This window comes from Neomonachus schauinslandi, chromosome 9, assembly GCF_002201575.2.
Source record: "Neomonachus schauinslandi chromosome 9, ASM220157v2, whole genome shotgun sequence".
Classification (NCBI taxonomy): Eukaryota; Metazoa; Chordata; class Mammalia; order Carnivora; family Phocidae; genus Neomonachus; species Neomonachus schauinslandi.
Window position 1 is genome coordinate 78,419,885 of NC_058411.1, and position 16,750 is coordinate 78,436,634.

General features: G+C 44.4%; 1 protein-coding gene across 8 annotated transcripts in view; it reads right to left on the minus strand.

Annotated features, from left to right (window-relative positions):
• MEIS2 (Meis homeobox 2) overlaps positions 1–15,622 on the minus strand; it is a 202,591-nt gene extending 186,969 nt beyond the window's left edge. For 4 of the 8 annotated variants that reach the window (XM_021695676.2, XM_021695675.2, XM_044918326.1 and 1 more), the window contains exons 1-6: positions 15,337–15,622; positions 13,889–14,121; positions 12,158–12,299; positions 11,395–11,445; positions 10,379–10,429; positions 9,435–9,584 (exon numbers count right to left, since the gene is read on the minus strand). In XM_021695676.2, the coding sequence (XP_021551351.1) occupies positions 9,435–9,584; positions 10,379–10,429; positions 11,395–11,445; positions 12,158–12,299; positions 13,889–14,121; positions 15,337–15,348 (639 nt within the window). In that variant the 5' untranslated portion in view covers positions 15,349–15,622. Of the gene's footprint in view, positions 1–9,434; positions 9,585–10,378; positions 10,430–11,394; positions 11,446–12,157; positions 12,300–13,888; positions 14,125–14,775; positions 14,785–15,336 lie in introns of those variants that run through there. The other 4 variants (XM_044918329.1, XM_044918328.1, XM_044918331.1 and 1 more) reach the window with 3 other exon arrangements.
• Between the last annotated feature and the right edge of the window lie 1,128 nt (positions 15,623–16,750).

Sequence of the window (16,750 nt, forward strand, 5' to 3'; positions counted from 1 at the left end):
GTAAGAAAAGATGCTCCAGAATCTTGATGAGGTGATGGTTAGTTACATCAGTGTCTACATGTGTTTAAACTAATTGAAACAGACACTTAAAAGGGGTGCATTGCATTATACACAAATTATACCTCAATGAAGTTAATTTCTAAAGTTAGGGAAAAAAGCTTTTTACAAATCTAGAAGTCATTTCTACTCTTGCTGTCTTAATTGGGGCATACTCTTCCAAGAAAGAGGCCAATACTCTTGGATACTAATTACAGAACATCTACAAAACTCAATGACTCCCTTAAAAAAAAAAAACAAAACAAAAAAACCACAGATCCAAGAAAGTACGGGGCAGCCCTTTGCGTCTTTCAGGTGCACTGACCTAGTCCAACCTGAATGAACTCCGAAAATTACCAACTGATTATACAACCAACAGACGGAGTGATATCAATGAACAAAATGAAGCAACTATGAACAGTCAGCCATCTGGTAAACTGGACGGGACTTCCACATGAGCTCCACGGAAGCTCTCAATTCACAGGGCAGTGCTTTTTTCCTGGAAGTATGACTTGTTTCAGAGGACATGCGAGGCAAACTGAGAAATTATAGCTCATGCTATGCTCAGTGTATTCTTCTCCTGTTCCTCCTCCCCTTTCCTGATCATTCCCAATCCCCTGCTGTTGCTTAAAGGAAAACAGGAATTCTAATGTACAGGAAGGACTTTATCAGCACCACATGAAGGCAGGCAAGAGATGGAATTTCCTCTGGCAGAAACAGGGAGTAGGAACTGCACATGAAACAGACCAGCCTTAAGGCCAGAACTGTACACTTGTCACCTGCATGTGATGACTTCAACTAGAGCCCAAAGATCTCCTGGCAAGCAAATTCTTATGGGGGGTGGGGCAGGGAGATTCTTTGGGGGCAAAATGAAATAACAATATCAATCTCTCAAAGTACACGATTTCTTCTCACAAAAATTGGTAAATAAGGATTCAGACATGCCTATGGGCAACATGCAAACATCCTGACCATCTGAAAGCAATCTTGCCATGTTGTCATTATATATAGTTTAGCCAGAAAAAAAAAAAAAAGTCTTTCATTTTCTTCTACATCAACTCTATTGTATATATAGTATATAAAATTTTATCAAAATAAAATCACGAAACCATGGTGAGACAAAATAAGGGACTATTCTTATTTGGAACAACAACAACCAAAAACAACCTTTTTTTCTCCCCCCTCTACAGGGTCTGCTACAAACTGACTACAAATTAATATCTAGCATTTTTGAGAGATGACGAAATGACCCAAAGCTCTATAGATCAGTAATATCTATATCAAATAATGCTATTGGCACTGCCATCAGGCTAGCAACTGATTCAAAGGGAAAACCCGAAGCAGAAATCCTGTGACTCTAAATAGAGCACAGGTTTAGATCTCTAAAGGTTATGTTTTAGAAAGGAGATTAGGGAACGAGTCGAATAAAATGAAAATCAAGGTTCCGGGCTGCCCCTATTAAGACAAAGTCATGCTTGTGATTTCTCTTTTTATCTAAGTTAGAAACCACTCCAAGAGTTTCAAGCTAAAGGCAAACAGAATACAGGGGCTCTTCAAGCTTTGCAGCCTCTTTGCATCAGCTGTTTGCCGGATGGTAATCAGATAAAGAGCTAGAAGAATTACGTGAAAGAAAGGAAAGAAAGAAAGAAAAGGAAGGAAGGATGGATAGCATGGCATGAGTTTAGTCCTACAATAACACTGGCTAGAGCCTTCTTTCAGAAAATGAAATAACTGAACCACATTCACCTAGGCTAAACTTTTCAGTGTATACAGCAAGTGATGTTAATTTTATGCACTGCAGGCTTTTTATTAAGCAGGCTGCTATAAAAGCTCCTTACCCCTCATGAAAATTACAATAATTAACTACTAACATCTCAACTATGTTTTAAGGTAAATGTCATCCAACAACTATTATATCATCATTCAAATGAAGCAAGTCTTTCTATTTGGGCACTAGAGTGACTTGAAGCGACTGCTCAAAAGGACTTCCTGCAACTGATAATACTGGTTTGTCCCTCTCAGTCAAACCTGTACTGAGTTTTTAAAGACAGACCTCATTAATTTACAATTTAGTGTACCTCTTTCAGTGGTTTTCTGGAGGGGGGAGGTTCTAAAGTAAAGGGGTGAAAAATAAGCCACATAAGCAAATATTACTTTAAAAGCAACTGATTCCTCTAAGTGAGTTGGATCTTTGGTTTTCAGCCCAGTCCTAAAATTTGCTCCTGTTCACTATTTAACATACCATTCCCCTGTCTCTTCTCTCTTCTCCTCCACATCCTCAAAAATGCTGTCTCCAACAAGTGTCATAAGATGTTTATTTCCACAGAGTGTCCCAATTATGACCTTGTTTGAGAGATTGACACAAACTAAGGAGTAACCACGGCATTCATCTAACTTGAAAGTAAGAAAAACAGATGGATCTCTCTGGGGCTTCAGGGCTGAGGAGTTACCCCAAAGTTGTTCCTATCCAGCTAGACCATGGTGACTCGATCATATACAAAGACAAATGCTGATAATCTGGTCAATAAAAAATTGCTACCTTCCTGGTCATAAAAAATTACAACCTACATGTGTAGATAAAATATAATCCCCTACCCATAACACTGGGTTTTTTTTCTTAGACTGAAATATTTGTTTGTATCACAACCTCTTTCTTCTTCTTCTTTTTTTTTTCCCCCTCCCTAAATAGTTTCCAAGTTTACATCCTTCAAGAATAACTGCCTGGCTTTCTGCCAAATTATATGCAGAAGTTTAGTGTATCTTGAAACCAAAGTGGCGTATGACAGCATGTGCAACACATGATGTATGTAGAAAATAAAGAGAAATGCTCTCCGAGTGCATGTGTGTGGGTGAGCACTCAGGTAGATGCACTGCACTCTATATGTCCTGTTCTTCAACCCAAGTATCCTGAAGACACCCGAGGGCAAGGAGTGAACATGTTTCTATTCCCAGTGGCTTTAATAATTGGGAGTCAAATATGGTACTCTTCTTGCTCTTACGTAATTGCGTTAAAGAGCAGTGTTAGCAGGAGAAAAGCAGTGAATACTGAGTGGAACACAATAGAAGGAGATGGAAAATAGATACAAGAAGCTAGGTCTCCAGGGGCAGTATTTTCTATTTGCTGGGCTACAGACTCACAGCTGATAATGCAAGTTGTAATTAATATAAAAGCATGAGACAAGATGGGGAGAGCTTGTAGTGGTGAGGCCACAGGAGATCATTCTGCTGCTCTCCTCTGTTTCTCATTTACACACAGCTTTCCCTAGAAAACACAATTCTGCCAGTGTTTTCTCCCTTGAAATTAAAAAAAAAAAAAATGATTTAGCACCATCACTGAATTTTGCTAAATCTAGGAAAGAGCACAGATAGGAAAGGAGTCTCTGGTTATAGGAAGCAAAACATATGCAAGTCTCTTTTGTTGAGGTTGCAGATATGGTGGAAATTGTAACATTTTACACCCCTATGGCATTTCTGTGGGGACCTGCCCATAGGAAAATAGTAAGTCCTGGTGAATTGGTGGTATTGCCCTGTTTAAATGATTCCACAAAGCTCATGGTTCTTCCATTGCAAAAAGACAATGGAGGACAGTGTAGGCGCATTTTAAATAAAAGCAAAACTGAGTGGAGAAGTAAAATGTACTAGGCTTCAAGAAGGAAAGAAAAAGCCATACTACACAAGTTCTATCTAAAACTCATCATAGACCCCAAGTGAAAAGATGATTCAATTGATGTGGTATAGGAGAGCACTAGATTTGAATTAAGATACTAGGGTACCACCTCTAACAGATCATGTGGCCTTAAGCACATGAAGTGATGCACTTCATTTCCCTGGGACTTGCTTCCTCTAGCTCTTTAAAATTAAGAACTTAGGCAAGATAATCCCTAAGGTCACTTCTACTTCTTATTTCTATTATTAAAAAAATACTTTAAAATAAGCATTTGATTTTCTAGAACCTACACAACTAACATGTGATATATAACACCAAGCCAAAATTTTTATATGAACTTGAACAATACAGTAGACTAATTCAGAAAATGTGCTTGTAGGTAGAAAGCAATAGTAAACATATATAAAGATATTTTAACCAGCAAATGAAGCATGCAAAACTAATCTGACTCGATATGTTTAAACAACAAAGGCAAGATATGCTTGCATTAGTACACATAATTAATAGGTAACATATTTCCTATGACTTTATGATGTTTTAGTTCCTAATTAACATTGTGCAGAAATTATTTTTTAAAATAAGATGAGGACTTCTATCATGAGGTATTCAAGCCTACAAAAGTTAAAAATGTTAATTGTATGGTTTGAAAAAATGTTGGAATTTCAACTTCATTATTCTAAAATTGACATAAGAACTCAGGAGAACCACGCATGCTTTCAGAACATGGACTCACTCTTTAAAAATGTAAATAGAGCTGGGGTCTTTCCCTCATCTCCCTGCTTCCACCCTCTATTGAGCTTTGGGAATTAATATGTGAGTAACTCTCAAAGAAGTGGCAAGTACTCTTTGCAAATTCCAAAAATGAATTCCAAAAATTAAAAAGAAAAATGGATTCCTCTATTTAACTTTTAGAAAAAATAGAAATTTCTTGTTTTGTTGGTATACCATCACATTATAAAATGTCTCCTATAACTCTGAATTGTGTTGGGATATCCCATAACACATTCAGTCTGAAAAAAAAGAGGAAATCAATTTTTAAAGTATCAAAATTTTAATCTGATAGTGAGTGTCAGTGGTTGTCAAGTGTTTGTTTAATTTCATCTCATCACAGTTACACTGAAAACATACTTCAACGGCACAACTGAAGTGATTTAAATAATATAATTATTTTGAATGGGAAATTGACAGAGGAGCTATCAACCTTCGGAAGCTACACAACAGTAACAACAGAAAACCCATGACTCCCGCCATGTTGAGTTGGTGGAAAGAACTCAGAGGTAGAACTTTCCCGGAATGGGTCCCTGGAGACGTTGGATAACACACCACAAAGTCTAATCCTATCCTAGAACTTAAGAAACTATCTGATAAAATAAATCATTTGTATTATTAATATTATTATCAAATCCCATTATTTCCCCCTTGATATCCTATAGACCAATCACTTAAACCTAACCCTTTCCTTGCTGCCTAATCCCTGCTGCCTTTCCAGGTACTAATAGATTTTACCTCTAGACACTTGCCTGTATTCTGTCAGGGACAAGGTTCTTAACCCATTTTTAGAAGCTGTACACAGATAAATAAACTTGACATATTCAGAGATGCAAAAGAAAACAACAGCATGTCTTCAGGTAATTACACAACATAGCAACATAGAAATTCTTTTTTTCTTTTATTAATCATATTATCAGAGCTAGTCAATTATAAGGCACCTGTCATTAACTATTAACAGATAAAGTTGTATTTTCTTCCCTTACTTCATCCAAAAAATTAATAAATAAGATGAGTTCCTTATGAACATTAATTAGAAATAAGAACTGTATGCACTTCAGGCAAATAGAGCTTGGCTCAGAGAATGTATTTCAAACAGATATATTTCATTTATCTAACGTTGATCTAAAGATATGTGATATCTTTAAATGTAAATGTAAAGATATATTTTATTTGTCTGTACTAGATCTAAAATTATGTAAAGCAGAAAATGTGGATATCACCTATTATTTAGAAATACTATAGACTAGGAAAAGCATGAATATTCCACAAGAGTTTTCAAGTTGAAAGTTTTTTTTTGAAGAATTGGTTTCTTGACATGTTTATTTTAAACATAATAAATTTGAATGGGAAACTTAACACAAATTGCATCTGGAAAATAGAGTTCTATTTCCTTTCACCATCTTATTTTCTTCTTCCCAATATTCCAAAGAATACTGTAATAGTTGTTTCCCACCTATAACAATTACTCTCATGTTTAATAACATAAAATAAACTATGTTATAATACAAAAATGTAAGCATTCATTATGAATTTACTAAAAACAACAAAATAGGAGCCAGTGTTGCAAATTTTATTTTCTATTTAATTCCAAACTTCCTTCTATCATCATGCCCATCATGTAAATGTCGATAATAAATGAACGAGTTCAGTATATTTAATGAATGTACCATAGGAAAGGTTAGGACATCCTGGTTGTCTTTTTATCAGTGTTGCATCAGATTATTTACATAAAATTACACAATGTGAAATCAGCATGACAACAGCCTGATTTACTGGGTAATAGTATATAAAACTCATTCTTAAAAGCCTGCCCAAAATACTTGCTTTCAAGATATTTGTAGCAATTACTTTCCTTCAGTTTTATTTTCAAATTTTTCCTATAATAGAAGTCTATTTTGGCACCTAATATTTTGTTCCTGACGCTTTTCTCTCTGCTTTCCACTATACAAAATTACGCACTTATTCTTTCTTTTCTCTTTCACTATCTCTCTCTCCTTGCCCGATCCTTCCTTAAACACACACACACACACACACACACACAGTGCAGCTTGATACCACTTAATAAGTATAGAGGTGTCTGTGTTTTGGGGGTGTCAAACAGCTGTCACAAACTGTCACCTCCACAAGAGAAACCTTGGCACACAACAAATTAAACTACACTTCTTTTTTAGCTGTCATTATTCATAGCCAATAAGTTGAAATGCTCTCGGCATTTCATGTGCAAATAAAACCATGAGGAAGCGCAGTAGATCAGAATAGTGGGCCAACAGATAAAACAGAGAAAACAACACGCTGTCTCAGTCTTTCTGAAGTGGCTCATCATCACCCCTGCACCAGCGTGCACCAAATGAGATCCAGCCTGGGGCAATGTATTAAATATGCATATCAAAGCAAATGAAAAAATAAACCTGGAGATTCAAATTGGACACATTTACATGCTGAAAATGTCCCACTCATACCACTTTTCAGGTAGTAGTTCCGGGGTATTTTACCCTTTTTTGCTGGGGCGGGGGAAGGGTGAAGGGAGGGTGTACTTGCAGAAGAGGCAGACACATAAAGAATTCATTTTGTAGGGGGATGCTTGGAAATGAATATAACCAATGTACCTCTGGTACAAAAATATCAAAAATGGTGAAAACTCTACAAGGTTTTCTCTCCCCTCCCGCATTAAATTCAAGTCTGCAGCAAATCTCGCCATTTCCCACTCGGTGTGCCTGGTGGAACAAATTAGTGCTTCCTTTCAAAACAAATAGCAGGGGGCTAAAGTAAAAATGTTATAGTTCAGATCTCTAGGAAATAAAAGGCTTTAAATTATGATGCCCAATGAGGTGGCAAGCCCTCATGGGTTCAAAATAAATCAGTTGTCATCTTTACTTGATTGGGGGCCTGAAGAGGAGCAACAAATGTTATAGTTGACTCTTTTATCCAAAGCTGATGATTGTTAAATTATTAAAGCGCTATCCTCTTAGGTACCACTTCCTTTTTAAGTGTAATTTAAATATTACAATAGTTTCATAAATTGGCACCGTCTATCAGCCAATACTCTAAACAGCCGAGTTTATCTTCTCTCTTCTATGTAAACATCGGCATGTTCTAGTTACGTACATCCACTTGAAAAACAGTTGCCAAGAAACTATTCTAGAAAACCAAGTAGTCGAGACCCCTGGAAATGTCATGAGAAACGTTTTTTGGCTGCAGATAACTGTGAACCTCTCATCCTACAAACCATGTAACTAGATTCCTTCTCGTTCCCCCAACATTGCAGGCTGCATTTGAATTGAGAAACAGGAAGCAATGAAAATAAACAAATAAATTACAACAACAACAAATATTTCTAAGGGAGTGTCATGCCTTGTGGACAACAACCACACATCATATAGCCACATATCAGCAAGTAAACTTTCCATAGCTGCTTGCTGCAACCTTTGATTTCAGTTAATACACTCAAATACAAAAGAGCCCCTCAAAGTTCCCCCCATCATGATGGAAAAAGCCAAGAGTAAAGATAGCCATACGAGCTTTCAATGCCATAGTAGTTATTCTGTCTCAGAACTGGACAACCAAGACTGAGGTTTTCTTTCCTTTTTTTTTTTTTTTAACTTTTGTTCTTAGGCTGGCTTTCCATACAGTACAAAGGAACATAATTAAAATGTATGCCTGCATATTTTCAAAACTTTATTTTGGAGGGTGGGGGGAGATAAAGACCCTCACAGAAGGTTTATTCTCAAGGCATCTCAACCCATTCCTCTTAACACCCAGGAATGGAGGGGAGAGCTGGTGGTAATGATAAAAACTGCCCTCAAGCCTCGAAACCTGTTTAACTCCACAAAGTGTTAAGTTAATATTTCAGCCAGCAAGTTATTAGACTGTAGCCTATATCACTTAGGTTGTAAGCTCAATTGAATATAATCTATAGACACCCTGTCCCCCGCCCCCCCGCTTGAGTTCCTATAAATAAACTGCTGTTCACACCCACTCTTTAACCTCCCCACTCTTGTCTTTCCTACCAGCTGCAATCTTTCTTTGCTTCTTTTTCAAATTTTCAGTCTCACTACATATGCTTTTTTTCTTTCTTTCTTTCTTTCTTCCTTCCTTTTTTTTTTTTTTTTTTTTAAGCATCATACTCCCTAAATCGGTTCCAAAACAGGATTAAAAACAGAGAATAGAAAGAAATCTCCCATCCTGGCCTGACATACACAGTCACTCCTTACTATACTCTGTCTTCATTCACCAACTGTTTAAGTGTTAAAATTCAACCACGAACCTATGGTTACTCAATCGCAATTCCCTTCAGCTTTCTGTAATACATTGTTAATAACTGTTTCATCAAAGTTACTGTCTTTTATTATGAAGATGCTTCAGGCACTTGGCAATAAGTCCATATACTGACAATAAGTTTCTATAGAGCAAGAGCTCAGAGAATTGTAATGTGTTCACTCCTTCTTTTATTTCTAATGCAATGCAAGATTGCCAATAATTCTCAGGATTGTCATCTCTGTGAGAGACTGGGAAACCGGCCCTCCCTCCCCGGTTCCTCTTGTCCTTCAGTTCTCTCTCTCCCCCACCCTGTCCAGCTAGCCGACTTGCCCCTCTGTCCAGGCTGCACTGATTACACAGAGCTGAGAAAGCAGAAAAGGCAGCAGTCACCATATCAAACAGACAATTTGCTAACACTCAAGCCACCAAATCCAGGAAACTTTACACATTAAGAGCACAAATCACTCTATCAACTCCCTGGTTTCTTTGGTTCTCCACATAAATAAGGAGAGGGGCCAGGAAAGGGCAAACGAAGATGAAGGGTATGGCAGAGGTAGTGACAAAGAGAGAAAAGACCCCCAAAGAGACCAGATCATTTAAAAAGAAAACTTAAGTTTAAGCTTAGCTAAATGTTACAAGTTTTTTTTTTTTTAATGCTTTACCCAGTGGTCTCAAAAGAATGCCAAAGGGCTCTCAGACTTACATGGTCAGCGAGATTTGTAGAGGAGCCTGAAAGTTCTTCGTGATCTGACTTGGAGCTGCCATCTCTTTCATCAATGACAAGGTCGATGGGCATTTTCCCCTTCAAACAGCTAATGTACCGATGGCAGAAGTTATCACACAGTTCGTGGACCTAAAAGGAGGGTCATGGTGGAGGGTTCAGCTCATATTGTTGTTGTTATTGTTTTGTTTCATTTTTAAAGGGGAAAAAGTCAGGTTGCACGGTTACATTTGGAAAGAGCAACAGTGCAATGTCTTCCAAACTAACTCTAATTAATGGGTGTAATACTTGAAGGCAAGGAAACAATAGAGCAATTGTTGCAGCAGATATTATTCTCCAGAGACTTCCCTGAGCAACAAGTTAACAATAAAGAGAGAAGAAACAGGACTGGAAATAACTGGGCTCAGACTGGGAGTCCAAGGGGGAAAATCCGATTTGATAACATCAAAATGTTAGAACGCTGGAACTGGGAATAGCATTGGCATTTGCGATTCAATAAGCTAAGAGTTTTGCATGTTTCCAGGGGACAGTAATTGAGCTGCAGAGCAATGTAAAGACACCCCAGCGAGGATGATTCCCTCTGCTTGCACCTAACACTCGCTCTGGTCTGAGGGCTAAGCTAATAGAGACGCAAGCAGGCTGAATGTCCAGTAACACAAATGGTTTGCTGCATTTCAAAATAATCCTGAATGCCTGGGGGGGAAAGGCAGGAGGGGGTGGGGTAGGGGAGCAGGCAGGGCTGTCCTAATTCACCCATCCTCTGAGCCCCTGGGTTGAGCAGCAATTCGAAGGAAGGACATGGTAACAAGTTCCTCAAAACCTCCAGGTGCTCAATCCCTCAGACTGGAGTTTTGTTAAAGACATCCCAACTCAACTAAGAAAGGAAAGTGGCTAAATCAAAATGGGGAGTGTCATTTCCTGCTTACCTTTTCTAACTCCAAAAGATGAAACCTTAGTACTTGTATTGCTTGTATCATCTGAAAGAAAAGTTTAGAGTGTGGAGTTAGGCTCTGTGATTCAGAAGTCCTGAGTTGGGGCGGGGGGGGGGGGGGGGGTGAGGGAATTGAGCTGGGGAGAAGAAGCCGCAAGTGGCCAGGCAAAACCCACACATCAAGAAATCGTCAGAAAAACCAAGTGATTACTGATCATCTCTGCCTCATTGGCCACGGGGTAGGAATCTGACTCAATCTGAGCCGAAGCATCTAATATCTTTGCCCCCTGTGTTCACTAAGCTATGTGTAAGGACTGCTTTCCTAGGGCCAGGCTTTCTTTCTCCGCCTGAGTCTTTAACCGTCCCCTCTCTCGACCTCAGGCCAAATTAAAAAAAAAAAAAATCCGCTTCTTCGGAGAGAGAAAGCTTTTTTGAACAGCACACCCTGCGAAATCCGTCCTTACTGAAGAAGGAAATACTCAAGATGAATGGTGAAGCAAGGCCTTTGAAAGCGGATTTAAGTACTTTTAATATTGAAATTGTGCAAATTAGCAAAAGAATCGCACCTAAAAGTGGCCTGCGCCCGCCTGCCCCATACCTCCCTCCCTCCATCTCCCCGCCCGCCCTCCGCCTGCGCCCGCGGTTACTTCCTTCGGGTGAGCTGCCGGGGGCTCGGCTGCCTACCCTGGCAAACAGAGGAAATAACTCACTTCTCGCAGCCTCGCTCCCGGGGCTGAGACCTGGGACTCATCCCCTGCTCACACTCTGGGCGCTGTGTCCTCGCCTGCTGCTCCCCGGCCTCCGCTTTCCCTGACGTCCATCCCACCCCTCATCTCCCATCGCCCTTGCGGGGGCTCTAGGCTGTTCCCTCTTCCTCCCTGTCGCTCTTGAGCTTCAAAAGAGGGCTCTGCTCCAACTCCCCGGAGCTCCAGGGGGAAAGTGGGTGCTTCTAGGCAAGGTGGGGAGTGGGGGGGAGCAGGCTGGGGAAAGGCAAGAAACGGTGAGCCTTACCAAATTGTCCAGCTCTGGATTTGAGGAAAAAAGTGGCTTTTCAGCGCGAACCTGTAAGAAGCAGGGAAAGTCAACATGAATGACCGCCCCAACTTAAAAGAAGAAAAACGCTGTCACGGACTAAACCGTCTGAGTGGGTACGGTGGAAGGGCAGTGGCGGAGAAGAGGAGAGGGGCTTTGGTAAAATACACGGAACAAACTAATGCCTTAAATTAGTGGGTTCGGCTGAAAAAGTACTGGGGCCTTCTACTCCTCGCCCCATTGAGGGGCACCTGGAACTGCTAAGCTGTTGCTGGGAACTCAGGGCCGTTCTCTGGGCCTGAGTACCCCCTCATCCAGCCGTCTAAGGGGCTGTGGCTCTCAGCCTCCCTCGCCTTAGCGCCCCGCGCGGACCGCCCCATGAGGCGCCCAGCTTCCTTCCCTCCCAGGCACTCTCTGGTCCCTCACAGCCCCTATCCCCAATACTTGTTCAAGTAGCTGCAGGCGGGGGAAAAGGCCAAGCCCCAGATTAGGAGCAGGTCAACTTTAATTCGAGGGTCGAGCCCCTGTATTCCTGGCTGGGGGGAAAAACAAACACCCATATTTATCTCCGCTTCCAATTCGCCTCCAGGCTCAGGGATGGGGAGGAGGCGAAGAGCACGGACTGGGCCAGAGGAACAGATCGGGTGTCCCGGCCTTTTCCTCCTCTTTCATGTAAAGCTCGGAGGAAAGGGGAGGAGGAGTGAGGGTCTGCAGGAGGGTGAGTGGGTCAAGAAGGTTGGACCTGCTTGGCGAAGACCGCGATGTCCTCATTGAAGGAGTCGGAGGAGCAGACGTCTCCGCCGGCCACTCCGGGTTCCCGGGGAGTGCAGGTCGCCAGCTCGCACTTCTCAAAGACCAGAGCTAACAGAGGAAACAACGGGTGCCTAACGGGCAGCGCCACGCAGAGACACACACACGGAGACGGGGTGCAGAGGGGAAGGAGCAAGAACTGTAATCAACAAGTTTGGAGGGTTCGGATTCCTTCTTTAATAAAACAGGCACGCATCACACTTTACAACCCTTCCTTAGCCAGCCGAGCCTGGGCCAGAAACAGAAAGGAAAAACGGCCTGGCCCTTTCCCTCAGCTCAGGAGTCCCTCGGATCTAGTCGCAGAAGCCCCTGGCCACTTCAGCCCGCCAAGTAAGAAAAGCCTCAGTTGGAAGTAATGAAACATCCAAGCAGCTCAGGCAGTCTGGAGCCCGGAGTTGATCCAGACCCAATCCCCACACTTACAGAGGCCGCGGAACCAACCCCCTGATACCCAGCCCTGACCTCTCAAGAAAGGAACACTCTGAAATTAAAAAAAAAAAAAAAAAAAAGCTTTAACTCTCCATATTAATGGTTATTTCGAAGGAGGCCGAAGGCTTCACCTATATATATACCCGAAGTGATATTTCCTAAACCTAAATCGGAGAGAGTGGTCTTCCAACCTCTTCACCCCCTTGCCTTATAAACTTGTTTGCTCTACTTCTAGTAAAGCCCGTGTGTGGGGGCCAAAATAATAGGAATGTCAAACGCCCAAGAGCTTCCTTCCAAAGACCACATTTCTCCAGCAGGCAAAAATAAATAAACCGAGTGTTAAAACTTGGAAGTGTGCGTGCGCGTCTGCCCTTTGTGTTCCTCCGGGCGGCTTAGCTACACTTCGGGATGCTTGCGGCCTCTGGCTTCAGGCTCAGTTGCCGTTTACCAACCGTCCCCTCCCCTCGGCAAACCGCCGCCTTCCCCACCTCCTCTCAACTGGAAGAGCACCAGTGGTACACTTTTGGACCGTGCACCTCCATCCCTCTCCCGAGTTCCCTCAGAATATAAAATACGGAATTTCCAGCCATCTCCCTCACTCCTCCTAAGAGCAGCTAGCTCTATGCAAGCCGCAGTCCCTTCCACCCCGCTGCACTTCAAGGTCTACCCCTTTATTTACAGAGAATTAAGAAGTGGGTGATTAGGACTTCCTGGCCGACAGAAGCAGCCCTGATCCCAGCTCAAGCTGCATTTAGTGACTCCCAGACTCTCGGTAGGAAACAGAAGAGGAAAAAAAACAAAACAAAACAAAAACAAAAACAAACAAACCAAAAAAACCCCCAAAGTTGCTCCTCATCGGCAGGAAACTTTCTCCTTCGTCAAGGCCTCTGTTAGGGGCCCTGGAAGGACCAGTTCTGCGTCCTTTGGCCAGGAATCCCGTCCTTGGGGAGAAGGCCCTGGCAAGATTCTCAGGACTCAGTCACTCTGGGCTGTGGGGTCCGGAGTGACCGGGCCGTGGGGGTGGAGGAAGCTTTATCTTTCGGGGACTTACACTTAAGGCGAAGAAGAGCAGGCCCCCTTCTCTGTCCTTTCTGAAGGCAAGCGGTTCCCACCCCCCCTCCCCCGCAGAAATAACTCCCCACTTAGTCGACCATCCCTTCAACCCCCACAGAGACGAACACACACTCGCACTCACAAACAGTATGCTGGGTCGGGAGGAGGGGGGTTGGTTTACCCATAGATCGCGTCCTTGTCCCGCTTCAAGGCGTCGTTGACAGCGGATCCCATGCTGGCCGGCATGACATTGGGGTGCGGGGCGTGCGCGCCGTAGTGCTGCGTGGCGTGGAGCGGCGGCCCGTGGTTCAGGTGGTGAACCGGGGGAATCGGCCGCGGCGCATGAGGGTCTCCGTACATGGAAGCAGGCACCCCTACTCCGTCCATCCCGCCGTAATGGGGCAGCTCATCGTACTGTCGGGACCCGACAAGGGGGAGGGGGGCGCGGGAGGTGAGGGAGAGCCGAGGGGGAATAGAAAAAGAAGATGGGAGAAGAAAGCAAGGAGAGAAGTGGGAAAGGAATAGAGGTGGGGGGGGAGCGGGGGAGAAAGACGAAGGGAAGAGGGGGCAGGCAGGGGAGAGAGAGATAGAGAGAGAGGGAGAAATAAAAACAAAGTCAGAAAGGAGAAAAGTACCGAGCACGAGTTGAACACACAGAAACCAAACCAGCCGAAACAACGAGTTGAAAGTTGCGGGGGGAAATGTTTTTAAATTTTAAAATGAAAAAGTATGAACCAAGAGCAGCGTTTAGAGTAGGGAGAGGGGGGCAGTGAGGCCAGGGACTGAGGGGGCGCCGGGAGGTCCCGCTCGGGCCGGAGGCAGCAGAACCGTAGCGAGCCAACCGAGGGAGAAGTGGAGTTAGTGTGAGGAGGAAGCCCTGGATCCCACCCCTAACCCCCCTTCGCCTCCTCCCGAGGATCCAATAAATCAAAAGGCGAAATGAAACAAAATAAAGAGAAGAAAAACGCTAATAATCAGGAGGAGAGCGCCGAAGACGAGGGAAGACTGGGGCCAGTGCCTCCCCGGGGGCAGGGAGCGGAGGGGAGGGGGGAATAACGTGAAAGTTACCAGAAACATTATTTAGCAGCGGATTCCCTGCGTCCTTGTCAATTTCAGAGACAAAACAAGCAGCCCAGGCTAGTCTAGGCGGCGGCGCAGCGGCTGCGGCAGCGCGGCCCCAGCGGCGGCCCCGGCGGCGGCGGCGGCTCCTACGCAGCCCGTGCCCGCCCCGAGCCGCGGGAGCAGCGGCGGCAGCGGCGCAGCAGCGGCAGCGGCGGCAGCAGGAGAACCGGGGGAATCGCGCTGCTGGGGTAAAAGCTGGAGCGAGGCGAAAGCGTGTAACAATTGCACACGCACACACACCACTCACACGCACTCGCCGCCCGCCCGCTCGCACAGCGCTGGAACACGCGCGCCCAGACACGCACACACGCACGCACACACACACTCGCACACACGCAGAGGCACGGGGGGGAAAGCCGATGAATAATTTTGCTGCTATTTTTTTAAATACTGGCCGCCATCATCAAGCAGCGAGCAGCAGCAGCACTGAAGGGAGAGGAGGCATCGGGACAGGCCCCTCTTAGGAGAGGATTTATATCTAGGTAAGTGTTGGAGATTTAAACCTACCCTTTGCGCCATCAGTCTGCGCTCCAATAAACTCCTGGATGTGTCGTATATTTAATATCCCAGTCCGGATAAGAAAGTGATCTAGGCTGAAGATTCCTTTTTTTTTTTTTCCAAACCAAAAAGACTTCTCCCAATTCTCCAATATGTTATTTTTAGGGGGAAAAAAAAAAGAGCCCAGGCAAGACAACGAAGAGTTTTTTTTTTTTTCTGTGATATTTCTTCTTTTTCTCTTTTTTCCTCTTCTTCCTCCTCCTCCTGATCTTCCTCCTCCTCCTCCACCTCCTCCTCCTCCCCCCTCCCCTCCTCCTCCTTTTCGGTCCTCCTTTCCCCCTCTTTCTCTTCTCTTCCCCTCAGTTGGAAAAAAAAAAAGAAAGAAAAGAAAAAGAAGAAAAAGAAGAAAAAAAATTGTCAAGCCCCCGAACTGAAGGTTACGAGCGGCCCGTCAGCAGCCCACATGTAACCGAACTGTCGTGTTTCATGGCTTTTTGCCACTCCAGCTGTCAATCAAAGCCCGGAATGTCAAGGTAGTGAATGAATGATGGTTGATGATGATGAAGAGGAGGAATCTTTCAGACCCGTTTTTTTTTCTTCCAGTAAAACTCCGCGAGGGGTTTCTGCTTCTTGAATTTTTTCCTCCCCCCTCCCCCCCTCTTTTAGCTTGGCCCCCGCGGTATCTATAATATGATCCTCTCTCTTTAAAGTATCGTTCAAAGAAAGCAGAGGGGAAAAATCAAGAAAAAAAAATGAATAGTTTGCAAAAATTGGACTTCCTCCCCCCCTTTCCTGGTAGGTATTTTGTCTCTCCCTCTCTCTCTTTCTCGCTCGCTCGCTCTCACTCGCGCTCGCTCTCTCGCGCTCGCTCTCTCGCGCTCTCTTTCTCTCTCTGGGAGATGAGTGAGTGTCAGTAGGTGTTGGCAGGTTGGCTGCTGCCTGGCTTATAGAAGAGCCTCAGTTTGGCGGCGCGGGTCGGCGGCGGGAGAACGAAATGACGGAACCCGGAAGTCGTGGTGGCCATAGCCCGTCGTACGGCGGAGACACATCCCGGGAGTGGGGAGCGGGAGCGAGGAGGAGCGCGCCGCGCCGAGCCTCTGATATGCAGCGAGTGCGATCGGACGGCCCCGACTGGGGGGGGCGGGGGAGGTGGGGGGGGGGGGGGGGGGGGGAGGTAGGAGCCTGGCAGACCCGAGCAAATCAGCGAGCCTGCTGCTCCGCGGGGACGGCCGGGGAGGGGGGCGGCGGGGGGGGAATGGAGGGGGGGAGCCGGAGGAAGAGGAGTGAGTGAGTGTGTGTGTGTGTGTGCGCGCCCGCGCGCACAGGGGCGCGCGCACGAGGGCGGGCGCGCGCGAGCGAGGAAAGAGGGAGAGAATGAAGAGGACAGGGAGAGCGCAGAGAGGAAAACTGCAGAAAACCACAG